General features: G+C 54.7%; 1 protein-coding gene across 2 annotated transcripts; it reads left to right on the top strand.

Moving 5' to 3' along the window:
* Nucleotides 1-225: 225 nt before the first annotated feature.
* Nucleotides 226-9,098, top strand: LOC120903246 (tuberin). 2 transcript variants are annotated; one of them, XM_040312536.1, is made up of 6 exons: nt 226-578; nt 665-1,563; nt 1,642-4,313; nt 5,141-7,805; nt 7,872-8,039; nt 8,125-9,098. In XM_040312536.1, exons 1-6 carry the CDS (start codon nt 506-508, stop codon nt 8,398-8,400), a joined length of 6,753 nt encoding a protein of 2,250 aa, XP_040168470.1. In that variant the 5' UTR covers nt 226-505; the 3' UTR covers nt 8,401-9,098. The 2 variants fall into 2 exon arrangements, with proteins under 2 accessions (XP_040168470.1, XP_040168468.1); XM_040312534.1 differs by having other exon boundaries at nt 1,642-4,343.
* The last annotated feature ends 2,975 nt before the right edge of the window (nt 9,099-12,073 follow it).

Here is a 12,073-nt window from a genome sequence, read left to right as displayed (position 1 = left end):
TTCTTTACCGTGCTATTGCTGGAAACATACTCAGAAAAATTTTAAAAGTTTATTAAAACCCTTTTTGACGAATTTACAACGAAAAAGTGCACAAAATGTATGCAAAAAAAAAACCGGTCTTCATTCATTTCACTTTTGCTACTTGGGCATGCTGTTATTCCAATAGCTCTATCCACCTTGACCCCGACTGTCTGTCAGCTGTCGCGTGACGTTTCTGGAGCAAATCCGACCGTCGACAATCTGTCAAAAGACCGTTCCTCAGTAGGGGAAAAAAGCAAGAACAAAAAAGATCAAGATGGGTTTGGTGGTGATGAGAGGTGAAAAATAGTCAATCGTACGATACACCCTCATCCTCGCGAAAAGGCCAAGCCCTACACACAAAGCGCAAACCGTGCTACCCGCTACCCGAATGTGCTCCACCGCTCGCTTGTAGTCGAAGCGAACGCCGCGTACCCGGATTGCCCCGACCCCGGGGACCTAGCACGACCAACTGCACACGCACACGATGGCCGCGAGGGAACGGGAAACCCAACTGTCCCGGATCAAGCAGTTCTTTCGCATGTCCAAGCCGGGCAGTGGTAGGTGTGGACACTGTGGTCCAACGAACCCCAGCATACCTCCGGTAGTTACTAGCTGATTGTCTTCCCTCTCCCTTTCTTTACAGTGTCAAGCTCGCGACATGATTTACCGATCTCGCCGGAGCTGGAGCGCGAGCTGCGGCCGGAAACGCCCGTCACGCAGCGGTGCAAGGCGCTGCGCGACTTTGGCGACCAGGTGCTGACGTCCCGGCTCGAGCCGGACGCGGTCCAGTCGCTGTGGGAGCTGACGAAGGATCTGCTCGTCGGCAACAAGCTGATGGAGCAGCGCCAGTGTGCCCTCGCCTTCTACTGCCGGCTGATCCAGGGCCAGTACGACCGGCTGGGGCTGATGCGGGCCCAGTTCTATCGCGTGATCGAAAGCCACAGCGAGCCGGAGGACATCTCGTACCGGCTGGAGATGCTGAAGCTGCTGACCGAGACGGGGAAGAACATTCAGCACTTCGAGAAGGAGATCGGTGCGTTCCTGCTCGACTGGATCAAGCCGATCCACGAGGCCGGCCTGATCGATTCGCTGCTCGAGCTGATCGTCAACCTGATCAAGTACAATGCGGCCAGCCTGGAGCCCAAGTTTCTGGTCGGCGTCGTGTCGTACATCTTCGACATGACGTGCAACAAGCAGGAAACGAACACGATCCTGCTCTGTCTGTCCGTGCTTGATTGCTTCATCTGCTACGCGATCATACCGAACGAGTCGCTCACGCTGTTCATCATCATCCTGTGCCGGATGGTCAACCAGGAGGCGTACTGCCAACACTCGTGGAAGATTATGAAGAATCTCTTCGGGACGGCGCTCGGGCACGCCACGCTGCTGACCATGTGCAACATACTGAACAATCCGGCCTTCCACCAGGACGATGCGCTGCTGCGCGGTGCCATCTTTCACACGAACGTCGGCCTGTGGGGCATCAGCGTCGTGCCGATACTGCACTGTTCGCCGTCGCTCGTGCTGACCAGCTTTTGGAACGTAAGTAACCCCCAAACACACCCACATCCACACACACAAACACCAGGTTTATTTTGTGGTTTGCCAAAACGTTTGCAGGCACTGAAAAGTAGACACGTGATCGTGACGTACGAGGTGATACTGAGCATGAACCGGCTGATACAAAAGTCGGGCAACGAGCTGAACGAACCGACGTGGGACATCATCTGCGACATCATGACGGAGATTTCGCACAATCTCGCCATACACCGGCTGCCGGCCGACCACACCGTGGTGACGCACTTTCACGAAACGCTCAACATGGTGGAGCAGCTGCTGCAGCAGGGCACACTGAACGCCGACCCGGAGAAGGTGTACGGGTTGATCGAGCACGTGTCGGCCGAGCGGCCGGAAGCGTCCGTCAGGCAGCTGATCGACTATCGGGCGAGCAAAATATCGGCCACCCGGTCGGAGTGGCTGAAGCAGCTGTGCCAGTTTATGGATCGGTTCTACCGCATGAAGAACAGCAACGTGCGCATCTACGCGGTGCAGGCGCTGGAGCGCATCATGACCGCCAACCGGGCGGCGTACGAGGACGAAATACTGGAGCGCATCGTGATCGTTCATCTCGGCACGGTACCGCTCGAGAAGGATCCGGAGGTGCGGAAAGCGGTCGCGCGGACGCTGATCGAGTTTACCATTCACTGCGAGACGAAGCGGTGCATCGAGCTGCTGGAAATAGTGGAAAAGCTGCTGCAGCGCCCGTACGAGGAGAATCAGGTGGTGCGGTCGGAGCAGGAAGCGGAGGACATCATCCTGCTGGTTGACGGGCTGATAAGGCTGTTCATCGTGAAGCTGTACCGGTTGCCGTCGCTGCATGCGATCCGCGTGTACAGCATGCTGATCGGGCTGCTCGAGCAGCACTACCAGCGGCCGCACGTGCTCGCGAACGTGGTGACGATCCGGTACCGGATCTTCGCATGGATGATGAAGGCCCGAGCGAACGGTTCGTTCCACATCGGCTATCCCGATCCGGAGGATGGGAATCGGGTGCGCTTTTCGCACTACCTCGGGCTCGAGGGGCCGTACCAGCACCAGAGCTTGCAGCCGCAACCGTACCTCTCGAGCCAGTCGACGAGCCAGCTGAATCTGACCGGCGCCGGCGGTTCGGAGGCGGGCTCGAAGGCGATGGATCGCATCCCGGCCACCAATCTGACCACGATCTCGATCAAGCGCGGCTGCCAGGTGATTGTGCTGTGCCTGAAGGAGGAGAAGGACTGGGAGGTGATACAGCTGGTGCTGACCGAGCTGCCGAGCGTGATGCAGAACAAGGCGCTGATCCAGGGCAACGATGTGGACTCGCTCGCCCGCACCCTGTACCGCATGTACACGGACAAGATGCAGCTGGAAAAGCTGCAGGTGTCGGCGAACGTGGCGCCGAAGATGTCCGACTACATGGAGCTGATCCTGCCCGCCCTGTCCAGCCTGGCGATGTACCATCAGCATCTGGACACGAACACGCAGAAGAACATTATCGACGCGCTGAAGCAGGGGCTGATCTCTCGCCGGCCGCACGAGTGCATCCGCATGCTGACGATACTGCTGCTCGAGATGCCGGAGCAGCTGATGCCGAAGATGGCCGACTTGCTGCTGGAGCTGAGCAAGATGACGGGCACGAAAATGGTGGCGCTGCCGGTGCTCGAGTTCCTCTCCACGCTCATACTCGTGCCGAGCTTCCGGTTCGGCAACTTTACGATGCGCACGTACATGTGCGTGATGGCGATGTCGCTGCCGTTTACGAACCCGTTCCGGTACGACCACTACACCGTGTCGCTGGCGCACTACGTCGTGGCGGCGTGGTTCATCAAGTGCAAGCTGCCGATGCGCCACCAGCTGGTCAAGTTCATCGTGCAAGGGCTCGAGTCGTACGTGCACGTGCCGTTCCAGGACGGGTCGCGCTCGTTCTCGCAGGTGAACGAGGATTCGTCTGAGCGCAAGCGTAGCTCCAGCCTGACCGAGCAGAGCTCTCGCCGTCGCGATCGCATCCAGCAGCAGGCACAGCAGCAAAAGCAATCCCAGCAGCAGCAGCAACAGCAGGGACAACAATCGGGCCATCGGGCGGGTGTCGCGTCATCCAATGCGTCCGGATCAACGGCATCGATTGCGCAATCCTCCACCGCGCTGCCCTCGCAGAAGGTATACTCAATTTCACCGCTCAACGACGACATGTACCGGTTCCACTGCGAGCTGGCCGACACGTGCGTCGATTTTATGGTGCGCCACACGTTCTCGCCCTGCTCCGGCATCTCGAAGCGGCTGCCGTCGGCCGAGTTTCTGCTGTCCGGCGGCCAATCGATGACCTGGCTGGTCGGGCACGATCTGATCACCATCACGACGAGCGGCTGCTCGGGTGTCACCTTCCGGAATGGGCTGTGCGATCGGTGCCACCAGTACTGCCAGTCGGCCGGGACTGCATCCAACGGTCCGGGCGATCAGAGCAAACTGATGGCCCCTTATCAGCAGCATCAGCAGCAGCACCACCACCAACACCAACAGCATCATCACCATGCGTTGCTCTCGAAATCGAACAGCAGTGCGAGTACCGCGACCACCACCACGACGGTCGGCGGCGGGCAACCGTTGTCCCCGGAGCCACCGTTCAGCAGTGCCTCGTCGGGCAAAGACTCGGGCCTGTCCGGCATTGGGCTGGGTGGCGGCGGGGACGGTGCCCTCAGTGCCGCCGGCAACGGGCTCCCGCTAACGCTGGCCTCCGCCTCGTCGTCGAATAAAAGGTATACCAAAGCCAGTTTGCAACACAGTAGGTAAGATCGATAGTTTGTTGTTGTGTTTGTTGTCGTGTGGGAAAGCTGGGAAGCTGCGCTTTCCCACTTCCCCGCGTACGTTCTGTTGTTCGAACGCCCACCACCACCACCACCCATCACTAGTCCTACGATTCGGATCATCATCAACTGCATGCAAGTATTTTAGCTCCCGATTAGGCCCGAATTTGGCTCCTCCACGATCTTAGCATCGATCGATGTTGTCTATTGGGTACAAATCACGCCTGTGAGGAATAGTTTAACGGAAAGTTATGGAATATGTGTTCTTAAATTGATTAGCGATCATAAAAGGTAAGGGAGAAATGTAGGCTTTGTGAATCTAATTGAGTTTTAACGGCGCGTTCGCCAGGCGAGTGCGTACTGCCGTGGTGAAGTCTTTGGTCTGCAACGATCACGATCGTGGGTTCAAATCTAGTTCCGGTTGTTGTGATAAACGTATTTAATCGAGATTTTGTGTCAACCGTTGACCATGGTTGTTAGAGGGAGAAATATCGTCCTTGCTTTTGACGGATATATGTTTAAATTCGGTTTTTAAATTTTGGAGTCCTTGTAGAAGTTGAAAAATTATTTAAACCCTCATAAAAGGTACTTCTTCAAATTTAACAAAATCAAAGCAAATCTTTTCAAAACAAGAACTTTGTAGTTTTAGTAATCAAAATTTGCTTTTAATTTTACCTTTCCTGATCATTACTCATTATTTTAACAAATGACCATTATTTTCCACTTCAAAGCGAACCACTCTAATTTCCATTTGCTCCGTTTCGTTTCCGGTTTTGCAGTGCAAATGAATCGGACAGCACCGATCTGACGACGTCCAGCTCGACCTCGTCCTCGACCGCGGCCACACCGTACCCCACGGCACTCCACTCGGCCCACGGTGGCCCCATGGTGGCTGCCAACGCTGCCGCCGCCAGCAATCGCTTCTTCCGGCAGGGCTCGCAGGAAGGCTACTCGTCCGGTTCACTGGAGGCACTGTCACGGCGCGGAAGCAACCCCGACTCAGCCGACCCTACTATCGGCGGTCCCGGTGGCATGATGGGCCCGGTCGGGGGGGAGCTACAGCTGCAGCGCACCAGCTCACTGGTCGCTCCGCGTGCACCGCCCGGCCTGATGGCCACGATCGGCAACCGGTTGATTCTACCGCAGCAGCTGAGCAGCTCGCTGGCGGGCGGTGTCGGTGGTGGCGGTTCTTCCTCCTCGTCGGGCATCGGGTTCGACCGGCCGGTACAGCCGTGTGCCTGCGTGTGCACGGGCTGGGCGGAAGTGTGCGTACGCCGACCGACCGGCTTTACGTCGTGGATCACGCGCATCCAGAGCCAAGTTTCGCACGACATTCTCGGTGGCGACGTGTCGCTGCAGGATTTAACGTCGCTCTTTTCGCCCAGCGTGGGAGGCGGTGTGATTGGGCCGGACTATATGACGCTCGGCACGGGCGGCCATCCTTCGTACAGTGGCGATGGGCTGACACCGTTCGGCAGTAGTGCGGACATTCCGTCCGCGACGATGGTTGATCGAGTAGCTGCTGCCCCGGAGAGTGAGCTACACCCGTCGACTGTGGGCAGCTCGGAGCTGCTAAATCCGGTTCCAGCACCGGCTCCGACTGTCCAGCCCCGTGCGAAAGTGTCCATCTCGGACGAAGTGTTTGAAATGGTGAAGAAACCCGAATCGAAGAAGAAACCCTCGGTGGAGGAAGAGCACGAGCAGAGCGAGGACGAGGAGCTGCGGAACGTACTCGCCGGTGGTGGTGGTGTGGATCCATCGCTTAGTGGTGGCGGTTCGGGTCCGATAAACATTCCCGGCAAGCAGTCGAGCACCGCGGGCGCCCTCGCGTCCGACGACGACGCCAGCCACTCGGACGACGATGACGATGAGGAGGATGGGGAGGAGGATGGAAGCGATGAGAATGGCCGGAAGCATGGCAACGATGAGGTGATGTTTGATGATACCGATGGTCGCACCCGAAAACCGGTCCGGCGGGTCAACTCCAGCCCCGAGATGCGTACGAAGTGGAACAGTCAGTTTTTGAGCAAAGCGAAGGAAAGCGCCGGACAGCAGCACCAGCAGCATCAGCAGATGGACTCGACCGCCATTGTGACGGCGGGTGCGGGAGACCCGGCGGTGGTAGCGACGACCTCCGTGGTTTCCGCCGGCTTAGGACAGACCGTGGAAACGGGCGTGATGGAGAAGAAAAAGTCCACCTACGGCAAGGGCGTAAGCTGCGAGGCGATTCCGGAGGAAATTGCTGGCTCTACCCCGCCTCCTCCGACGGCCCTGCGCATGCAGAGCGACCCACAAACCACGGCAGTACCACCGCCACCGACCGTCCGTGGCACGGTCACGGCTAAACATCAGGCGGAGTTCGGTGCGACCAAAGCGACCGCCATCACGACCTCGCTGCCCGAGTCGAACACGCTCGAACCGATACCGGCTTCGCTGGTGGCCCCGCGCAAACAACACTCAGCCGACGATGCCACGCTTGGCGCCCGTCCCGACGGCGCCTCGCCTGAAGTCATCAACACGCTGCAGCAAGGGCCGATCGCCGGCCTGCCGAGCGGCGCCATGATTGCACCGATCGCGATGCATCCGATCACGCAAACGTCGTCCTCGTCCGCGCTCAGCCTCAAGCTGCCGATGGAGAAGGTGACGAGCAAGCCGCCCCAGTCGCCGGTCCCACTCTCACCGCGGCTGATCGCCCGCAACACCACCAACCTGAAGCAATCGAGCTCGGGGACCGCTTCGCCCTCCTTCCCGGCGATGGGTATGGGTGGTGCCGGCTCGATCGGGATCGGCAGCGGGCTGCTCGGGATGGGCAGCGGCGGCAATGATAATGACAATCTGCCCCGCGGTCGCTCCAAAACCATCTCGACCGTGCGGGAGCACTACACGCGCGACGCCTCGAAGTGGAGCGCCGCGAACGTGTCGCGCATGCGCAACGAGCACATCAACCGGACGGTCGTCAGCCCGAGCTTTGTGTTTCTGCAGCTGTACCACCATGGCCAGTTCGGCAGTGAGTGCCCGCTACTGCTGGACAAGGATCCGGAGAAGGCGATCGCCCTGCTCGATCTGATACCGCCGTTCGAGATGCACAAGATCGGCGTGCTGTACGTGGGCCCCGGGCAGGCGGGCAACGAGTCGGAGATACTGAAGAACCGGTACGGCAGCCTGCGGTACGCGGAGTTTCTCAGCAGCCTCGGCACGCTGGTCGCGATCAAGGACGCCAAAGAGAAGAACATCTTCATCGATCTCGAAAGCAACGGCAAGGACGGTGCGTTCACGTACATCTACCAGGACGATATCGTGCAGCTGACGTTTCACGTCGCGACGCTGATGCCGAACAAGCGGCAGGACCCGCACTGCAACGAGAAGAAGAAGCACATCGGGAACGATTTCGTCACGATCGTGTACAACGAGAGCGGCGAGGAGTACGACCTGAAAACGATTCGAGTAGGTGTTTGGGTATGGGAAGGTTTTGTTTCGACTACATCTTACTAATTTGAGCTTTGTACACAGGGTCAGTACAATTACGCCTGCGTAATTGTGGAGCCAATCGAGCTGAACAGCAACCGCGTGTTTATCCGGTCGAAGGACGACATCGCCCAGCACGTGACGCGCGAAACGAAGATCGTCTCGGACCATACGGCACCGCTGCTCGCCCGTCAGATGGCACTGCACGCGAACGTGAGTAGCGTTAGAGACACCGTTTGTGCTAGTTTTTGGGTTTAAGGGCGCGCGAAATAACGTTCAATTTCCTTGTTTGAAACAGTTGGCTTCCCTGGTCGCTCAGTCGCTCAAGACGAAAAACTCCAGCCCGTACGCCTCGAACTGGCTGGAGCGGTTGCGCAAGATCAAAAACATCCGCTCCCGGTACGGCCAGCAGCAGGATGATCAGCGGCAGACGCAGCAACAGCAGCAGCAGCAGCAACAACAATCGCTACAGCAGGGCGGCGGCGGTTCGGCCAACGATCTCAGCTCGGCCGCCAGCAGCTCCAACAGCGGCATCAGCTACCGGGTGGACGATTTCTCCAAGTACACCGTTTGAGCAGGGTGATGGATGGACGATCCTCGCGCAAACAGTTTGTTATGTTGTTTTCCCTCCCTCTTTTTTGTTTCCTCTATTGTTTTTTTTCTCTCTATCTATTTCCCCCTTACTGCACTTTGTGTGACCCTTCATTATCCGCAATACGTGTTACCCCAAGGGTGGTCCAGTTCCAAGTGGGGAGATTCCGCCTTCCGCTAAAAACACAAAACAAAGTAAGGGAAAACCTCATTCACGCTTTAACTTTTTACATTTGCTAGCGTGTGTGATTTGTTACATCATCCAAGAAGGGGCTGCGCAATTGGCTTGCTAAAACACGAACGTGCCGTGTGTGTGTGTGGTCTGTGTTAAGGAGGTGGCCGAAACGGATCATTATGTTATGTGCTTGAAGCAGCTCCCTCCCCGCGCTTTTTACTATCCTCGTGCTTCTTATCCGTGTGAATGCGGGCCTTGTGTGTGTGTACCAAGAGATTATTTCTGGGACGTCTCCAATTACCGGGAGAGCAGGAGGAGGGGTCAACAGCATAAAGACCCGCTTTCCCTCTGTCACTTTGCTTCCCTCTATGTGTGGGTGATCGCGAGCGGGAGGAAGAGCGAGTGAAGCGAAAGCACTGGCACGACTGCAGCTGATGACATAATATCAATAATGTTTGCATACTTGTTATCGTACAAATAATAAAGAATATATATATTAAAAATTACACCTACGATGGGCAGAAGCGAAAAGCGATCCCAAAAGAGGGTGTGCGCCAAAAGTATTGAGAAAACAGGCTCCACGGCGATTGTTTCTTGTGTTAAACAGCAAATTTTTAATTTAATACGAACATTGAAATACTTCGTGATAGTACAACACTTTACCCTTCAATGTAAGAGATCATTGTACAAGCTCAACTTAAATGTCTACACTATTTCCTAGGCTGCAATTATACCGTCAGCGATGGTTCGTTGAAATATGGAATCAATTGCTGGATCGCAAAGGTTCATGATTCGTTCCGGGTCTGGAATACATCCAAGTACAGTTGTACAATCGGAATAAAATCAGGAGCTGTATCAGGATCGGTATGAGTTCTTGATCGGTTCCTGGACCATCTTCTTCTTTTTGGCCTAATGTCCTACGCGGACATGCCGGCCTATACAGGCTTTCAAGACTTTATTCAATATCACGTATCCGGATAGTCAGTCCTTACACTACGGGAGGACGGTCCATTCCGGGCTTGAACCTATTACGGGCGTGTTATTGAGTCGTTCGAGTTGACGGATGTACCACGGGACCGCCCTGGACCCAACCAATTCCTGGACCAATATGGGTTCAATATCAGTTATTGAACTGGTATGAGGTTCTGATCGCTTTCTGACCTTTGATCTTCGATATGGCTTTAGTATCTGTTCCAGATCCACTATGGGTTTTGGTATTAGTTCCAGGATTGGTATGGGTTTGTGATCTTTTCCTGGACCGGTATGGGTTTTTGGGGGTTTTCCAAGTAGGGTATAGTTTCGTATCTTTATACCACAGGTTCAATATCAGTTCTAGAACCGGTATAAGGTTTTAATCGCTTCTAGGTCCTTTACTGGTTCTGTATCTATTCTAGAACCGCTATAAGTCCGGTATTAGTACCTGGATTGGTATGGGTTCAGTATCAGTTCCAGGATCGGTATGGGTTCGTGATTGGTTCTAGGACCTGATTTGCTTCAGATTCATTGCCAGTTCCGCTATGTGTTCGTGATCAGTTCCAAAACCGGATGCATCCAGTATCAGTTCCAGGACCTTTATAAGCTGGATCGGTATGGGTTCGTGATTGGTTCTAGGACCAGGATTCATGATCAGTTCTAGGACACTTATGGGTTCATTATCATCTTCAGAGCCAGTACGGATGTAATATCAGTTCCTGTACCAATACATGACCGATATACATTCAGTAATAGTTCTTGAACTACTAAGGGTACAATATCAGTTCCAGGATCGTTATAGGTTTGGAATCAGTTCCTGGTTCGATATGGGACCAAGATCAGTTAAGGGATCGTGAACAGTTCCACGATCGATATGGGTTCAATATCAGCTCCAGGATCGGTATGGTTTCGTGATTGGTTGAGGTGTTGAGGGTTTCAGGTCCAGTTCTAGGATTTAGTATCAATTTTTGATCGGTCTCGGTCCAGTATCACTTCCAAGGCCGGTATGAGTTCAGTAACAGTTCTAGGACTGGTATCAGTTCCAGGACAGAAGTGGGTTCGTGATCAGTTTCAGGACCGGTATGGACTTCAGTATCAGTTCCAGAACTGTTATGATTCAAGATCAGTACCAAAACTGGTATAGATTCGATTTCGGTTATAAGCCATTTAGTGGGCGTTAGTTGGCGTACAACTCAGAGTAAAAGGGATCTTTGAAATATCGTTGCTTTCCGCTGTAACTGGGAAAATTTAACTAGCTTATTCCAAAATGGTCCTATGCTTTCGAGAACTCAATTTCGATATTGCACTTAACCCACCGTCAATCTGGGTTTACGTCTAGATTTTAATTTATTACATCGCATGGTCCGACAATTAACCCAACTTCGGACTGCCCTCAGGGCAACCAAACACACATACGGAGAGCAATTAATCAACCTCAGCGCACTTGAAGTGAGAAAGGGGTTTCAGCGGGACAACAACGTTTTTCAATTTACCAACGGACAGCTCGCTTTCGATGTATCATTAGTTTTAATGTTCACCCCATTGCTCTTGGGACGATCTAGACTTATCTAGCAATTGCACAAATTCAGGTTGGAATTGAAATGTGTCCCCTCCCAGACGTATTGGGGGTTGTCGATGTATCATACACCCCTAACAGTATCACACGACGTACACAGAAGCAATCGAACCTAGCAATTAAATGGTGGACTTTCAAACGTAACTGCAACAATTTTGGTCACACTCATGTGCACCATGTGTCATTTTTAATATCCAATGCCCGTCCTTTGGCTTATCGGTGCAATCGTCTGTTGGATCTAATTACACCACCCGGCGCCACCAAAGGACACTATTCGATTCCCTTAATTTCGGTTCGATTGTATCGAGAATGGAAGAAACAACACCACTCAAATCGAACAGTCCCGATCGACAGGATGTGCCGGTTGCTGGTCCGATTGACGGTGGTCCTCGCCTCCGTGGTGGCCCCCTTGCAAGCCACCATGGTGTATGGGCGCTGCCCGTTTCTCAAAACGACCGCCTTCGAGCCGTACCTGATCCGCCCGTTCGAAGGCAATCGCGGTGAAATTCTTTACTTCTCCAACGTGCGCTTCGAGGTGCTGCTTACGCACCGGTACGAGATCGAGGAGCATTACGTGTCGAAGTACGCGATCGTGCTCGAGCACAAGGAGCACTGCTTTCAGCCGTTCCAGCTGCAGGCGCGCGGGACACAGCTGCCGGCGGCGACCGGTGGTTCCGTGACGGCCATCAACACCACCATCCTGGCAGTGCACGAGAAGGACTATCTGTTCGCGTTCTCGTGCGTCCAGGCCGGCCACAACAAGCTGGAGTACGTGTGGATCTTTGGCCGGGCGGGACGGTTTGGCATCGGGAAGGAGCGGGTAGGGAAGATGTTCGGGGCGCTGCTGGCCAACACGAGCACGGAGCTGAAGGATTTGCGGCGGACGCATCACGAGCTACCGTTCTGTACGAGCATTCTGTGGCCGGCGGTGTT

The sequence above is a fragment of the Anopheles arabiensis genome, chromosome 3 (genome assembly GCF_016920715.1).
Source record: "Anopheles arabiensis isolate DONGOLA chromosome 3, AaraD3, whole genome shotgun sequence".
NCBI classification, from domain to species: Eukaryota; Metazoa; Arthropoda; class Insecta; order Diptera; family Culicidae; genus Anopheles; species Anopheles arabiensis.
This window is presented reverse-complemented; position numbering and strand designations above follow the sequence as displayed.